Source organism: Ruditapes philippinarum, unplaced genomic scaffold, assembly GCF_026571515.1.
Source record: "Ruditapes philippinarum isolate M1 unplaced genomic scaffold, ASM2657151v2 ctg3441_1_1_1_1, whole genome shotgun sequence".
Lineage (NCBI taxonomy): Eukaryota > Metazoa > Mollusca > Bivalvia > Venerida > Veneridae > Ruditapes > Ruditapes philippinarum.
The window spans coordinates 83,513-89,512 of NW_026856432.1; the positions used below are offsets into that span (position 1 = coordinate 83,513).

At 32.6% G+C, this 6,000-nt stretch overlaps 1 protein-coding gene across 1 annotated transcript in view; it reads left to right on the forward strand.

Annotated features, from left to right (window-relative positions):
* Positions 1–3,080, forward strand: part of LOC132746506 (adenosine deaminase-like protein) — a 50,515-nt gene extending 47,435 nt beyond the window's left edge. The window contains exons 8-10 of the mRNA XM_060735688.1: positions 885–1,023; positions 2,436–2,536; positions 2,830–3,080. Of these exons, the coding sequence (XP_060591671.1) occupies positions 885–1,023; positions 2,436–2,536; positions 2,830–3,027 (438 nt within the window). The 3' untranslated portion in view covers positions 3,028–3,080. The remainder of the gene's footprint in view (positions 1–884; positions 1,024–2,435; positions 2,537–2,829) is intronic.
* The last annotated feature ends 2,920 nt before the right edge of the window (positions 3,081–6,000 follow it).

The following is a 6,000-nucleotide window of genomic DNA, read 5'->3' on the forward strand; positions in this document are numbered from 1 at the left end:
ACTGATTTCATGAGATGGTCCTTTTACAAGTTGTATAGTAAAATCTTCTTTGCCAACTTGTATAGTTAAATTTTCTAGGAAAGATAATTTACCAGTTCATGTAGTTTGAATAGAATGTGAAGCATTTTACTCTAAGTAAATGGAAATAAGATGTCACATAGATATTATTATCAATTTGTCAATTTCTATCAAGTTGTCAATTTATTATTTATAATTCAGTACTTATCCAAAGTAAATGTATATTGCTTGAATGTCAGTAAAAAGGATTAATGTCCTGCCTATAAAAATGGGCTGAGGTGCTAATTGCATCTGCAGCTCTGCGTCTGGTTTGCTTCATTCAAACTTATTAACAGATACAGGCTAAAATAGATTCTTCTGCATTCTCTTTCAGTTTAGCAATGTTTCTTATTTAACTGTGACCAAAATTGTACATGCAAGCACCTTTGCTGTCACCACTATTGTTTTAGCTGTAGTGAAAACAGAAGATAAACACAAAATATGATTTTGTAGAATTTGTTAAATTAACTAGGATGATGAATGGATAAAATTGGTGAATTAACAGCAGTATAAAAGAAGAAATGATAATCAAACACTGTGTACATGTAAAGAGCTCTTTTTAATACATCCATAAAATGTAATAAAAGGGAATGGTTGCCAAATGATTAAGATGGATGCCTCTCAACCCAGGGATCTTTTGTTCAAGCCTACTTGTGTTACACTCACGCTTCTACATATGACACCAGTACTGCTTATGTAGTTCCAAGAAGCAGACTTGAAAGTGATTAATATAAGTTTCAATAACTTGTTTTGCAATCAAGCTTATACAATACAGTTTATGTTTAAATCTAATGTATTAAATGTTGTTACTTATTTTAAATTTTTAGGTTCCAGCACCAGAAGAAACTATAACCTTGTTAAGAGAAATTATACCAGATAGAATAGGACATGGAACATGTTTACAGCCTGATGCTGGTGGGACCAAAGATATTGTAGAGTTTGTTGAAAGTCATAGAATTCCATTAGGTAATGAATTAAGAATTCCATTAGGTAATGAATTAAGAATTCCATTAGGTAATGAATTAAGAATTCCATTAGGTAATGAATTAAGAATTCCATTAGGTAATGAATTAAGAATTCCATTAGGTATTGAATTAGAATACAGTAATGATTCAATGATCTGAGATATCTGTAGATATGACAATGTCTGTTAGAAATGTTTGAAAACCACATCAAAATAAATACTGCTCATAAAATTTTGTTTTACATGTAAATGAATGGATTTTGGCTTGACTATTTGAAAAATATGGAGAGCTATTAAACAGACATTGGCATAACATTAGTTAATTTTTTGTGTGGAAGCTGGTATCTCTAAAACTACTGTTACAGAATTATGGACGTTTTTGTTCATAAAAATTCTACATTATCTAGGTTCTTGTTTTACTATCAACACTGAGAATAGTTGAACATGTTGTTCTACCATCAGTTCTTGTTTATGCTATTGTAATGCAAGTTTTATCTGGACTATGTGAAAAATTTTGGTTTAAGGTTTTGCCTTCAATTTTGATGTCATCAAAAATATTGCATGTGTCCTATGAGTCATTATTACAGGTTGTTGTCAAAGACAAATAACTCTGTCATTGTTTTTCACTGAATAATTATTTTGCTTTGTAAATTTATTCAAGTCCTGCATATTCCATACTTTTTTACTGAGAAAAGTTGTACACACAGTCCGACTAGCAGCAATTGTTGTTAATTATAACATAGATGCCATAAGGTCCCAGACTGTCCTTGAAAAAATCAGGTGACTGATTGAATTTACCATAACATTTTGTCTTGTTGTCATAATATTTGCAAAAATTAAATACCAGTAATCTAGGTTGTATGTAAATTTTAGAAATTATTTGATTGCTTATCTCATTAACTTCTTTAACTTACCCATGGTTGTGTTATTACATGATATATTATTAGTTATAAAGATTTTTTTGGCAGGTTATATGGCCCTATTAGTGTATAAATAGTTGTTTATATTATATTGTTATAATTGTTATATTGCAAATGATTGTTCAAATATGGCCATATATCCTGTCATGAACCAGTATAAAGAATTTATAATTGTAGAGATGAAAATCATATTAATTCTTAACTCAACAACAGCTGTGTGTATAGGATATATAAACATAAAGATGATCTGATGAAAAGCATGTTTATAAACATGCAGTGTTATAAAAACTAATGACAACTAGATTCTCTTGAATAGATGAGTTATGTATTATAAGGGATCTTACTTGAAGGATCAGCCCTCACTGTAATTTGGCGGATGACAGATTTAAAATGTTTTTGAAACTTAAGTTTTTAAGTGTAAAAAAGGTTGTTATTTAACATTAATATTTCAGTCTTATTTGTGTTTATTCTATGGTAAGGTTTTTTTATTTCAGAGTTGTGTTTATCGTCAAACATTATCAATATGACAGTACCAGGGTATGATAACCACCACTTTAAATTCTGGTATGATTTGGAACATCCATGTATTATATGTGTAAGTAATTTTGTAAAATATGCATAAATATGTATGTGAAATATGTGTTAAACTTGTAACATATGTGTATCTTTATAACACAGTGAATGACTTTGTAACATGAATGTAATTTTATTGTAATATACGTGAAAATTACACCTTGTTCACTAACAAGCAGAAAAATCACACGAAAAATGAGCACGCTGCAGCCAGGCCTGGTACCACATACATGTATAAATGTAGTAATAAGTATAAATGCTTATGTGTAAAGAATACAAGTTTAGGTTTTAGTTTTTTTTACACATTTATTTCAGACGGATGATAAAGGTGTGTTTTCTACCTCCATCACTGAAGAGTACAGCATAGCAGCAGATACCTTCCAGTTATCATCTGACCAAGTTTGGCAGCTATCTTACAATAGTATTGACAGTATATTCTCTGACGAGACAACTAAACAATTACTTAGAGAAAAATGGAAGACTTTAAAAGAGAATTTGTTATTGAAAAGTTAATATTATTTTCATTGTTTTGTTGCTTGCAGCGTAAATAAATTTTATTTTTTCAACTTGTTCATTAGTTACTAGCTTATTGGCCAATTGAACATGTTTGAAATTATAATTTCAAAATCAACAGTCATGACCAACCTCCACACCAATTTTAGGCCAAAACCTTCTCTGGTTATTGGTCAGACAAGCTTTTAGTGGTAAAAGCCATGGTGACCATAACCTACTGACATCAAAATTAATTATAAATGGGATCATCTACTACACCAGGCTCAACCCTTTCACTGCCATATGCCGTCCCTATTATTTTCGGCGTATTTGCCATATGGATGGTTTTTGCCCTTTCTATAATAATAATTATAATAATAATAATTATAATTATAATAATAAATCATAATAAATATATAGATAATTATACCATCGACAATAATTATTATTATTCTAGCAGATTTGGAAAGATTTATAATTATTATAATACTAGTAACAAATAATAATATTAATTAATAATATAGTAATTTCTTAGAAAACCTGGCAAATAGGTGATCAATAAATAAATAACCCTCTGGCAGCGAAAGGGTTAAGAATTCTCAAGTTTAATATTGGTCTGTTGACAGCCATGGTGACCTTGTCCTCTGACCTCAAAATCACAAGGAATCATCTTGACATTACCAATCTACCCGCCAATTCTTAGGACTGTAGCCCAAAGCATTTCAACAGTCTTAGTGGTCACGGCCATGGTGACCATGATCTCTGACCTTAGTCAATAACGGTTATTTACTGCTGCCCAACTTCCACACCAGATCTTGGGTCTGATGGCCAAAATGTTCTTGTTGTTACTGGTCAGACAAGCTTTTAATGGTCAAGGCCATGGTAACTTTGTATTTTGACCTCAAAATCAATATAGATCATCTACTTGTGATGAACAAGCTACACACCAAATCTTAGAACTGCAGGCCAGTGTTCACTAGTGATTGGTCTGACAAGCTTTTGAAGGTCAAAGCCATTGTGGAGGAATTTTAATACAACTTGGGACAAATAGTTAGGCGGAGTGTTGCGCCGAAAACTCGGGTGTCTGTAGCAAAGGTCAATGTCACACATAGGGGTCAAAGGTCAAATAGCAAAATTAATCAATCATTTGCGAGTATAACATCTATATACATGGATTGATTTTAATATAACTGAGCAAAAATGTTCTTCATGTTGAGTTGTTTTGTGCAAAATGAAGGTCAAGGTCACACTAGGTCAAAGGTAAAAAAATATATTAAAATTTGTTGGCGCTGTATCTTGCTTATGCTTTGAAGTATTATGCTTAGGGGTCAGAGGATTTTTGTCAAGCCCGCTTGCACTGAGCTTGACATAGTTGTGAGAATGGCTGTTCAGGGTTTGCGTGTGTGCCTAAACTTGTCCATGTCATAACTTCTTGCATATAGGAATTTTCAAATAACATGAATTGAGTTTTTTTAGTCACAAATGCTTGTCATGCGACTTTGCGTCATGCACATGAACAAGGTCACCTAAAATGATTCAATATCAAGAGTTTGCCTTGGGTATAAAGAGTCTGTGATCCTAACATACCACCTATGTATACATCTAGTTTACAAAGCCTTTTAAAGCAACAATAAAAAAGAATTTTCATTTATATTTCCAGTTCTTATAATGTTTTATTTTTATACAACACCGAAATTATACCTCACATACACTAACGCCACAGATTTGATCCATATCAAAGCACGGACTTCTATCGCACCATTGGCCAGCGCAGTGAAAATGTGCTTCTGAAAATCCGTCTATTGGGCCATTAGGTTTGTAGTTTGGTGCAAAATAGCAAAGGCTATTTTTCCAAGTTGCAGAGTGAAGGACTTTGAGCAAAAGTTTTACCATATTTATGATTGTCCCCGCAGGACAGAGCCTTTAAAAAGGGTCTGTTAGTGCAAGCTATGGCAATTTCAAGTTTTAGCTTGTTAGTTCTTAAAGTAAGGAGCTTGTAAGTATTTAGAGTCAGGGGCCTTTAAGTGCTTAAAATAATGAATATTGTAAATTTTTAAAGTAAGAAGCCTGAAAGAAATTAAATGAGCTTGTATGTTCTTTACATTTAAGGAAGAAGTCCCTAAGAATCTAAAAGAGTTCTATACTGGTAGAAACAGTTTATTGATACCGACAAAAACAAAATATTTTCCAGCTTTGCTGGTGGAGGAAGATCTCAGGTGCTCCTTGGTACATTATTTTAGACCCAAGTGGGCACCTTAATAGAACCAAAGAAGTTCCGTAAGGCCCTGCCACACTAGACTGCGCTTTCACTTGTACGGCGTTGTTAAATTTAACAAAAATCTGAAATTCTTTATGACATTGAGACATAACGGCGTCTTCACGCAGTTCAGGGGAACTGGATAGCTTTCTCACTTAAAAGAAGAATCCAAACTAAAAAGTTCCAGCGGTGAGGGGCAAATGGTTTGAAGTCAACGACTTAACCACTTATGGAAGTAACTATCACAAATCAAATCATCAATTATGAAAGCAAGAATTCTCTCCCTCATTTTGAAAATGAATTTCTGTGTTTTGCTGGACCAATGGAAACAGTAAATGTGTTCCCTGTGTGCTTACAGTTCACACCCTTATCGAATACTTAGTAATAAAAAAACCCTAACACGTAACGTAACTTAGCGCAAGAAAGACACTGGCAGTAACAAAGCTCTAGGACATCTTCAGAGTTAAAGAACTCTGAAAAATCGGGCATAAACTTGTTAGCCGGGGTTTTATGTTTGCAAATTTCCGTTATGATTAGGTAACTATGTATTGCAAGGAAGAAGATCATAAATGAACAAGTCAATATGTACGAATGAACAAATAATTTTGAAATTTTACTCAAACTCGAGGCGATGAAAAATGCACTATAAAATGTTGTGTGTGTGGGTGTTTTCTGACACATAATACAATTTGTAAGGCAAGCTTAATCATCAAAGTTTAAACTCTCTTTTTTAATAG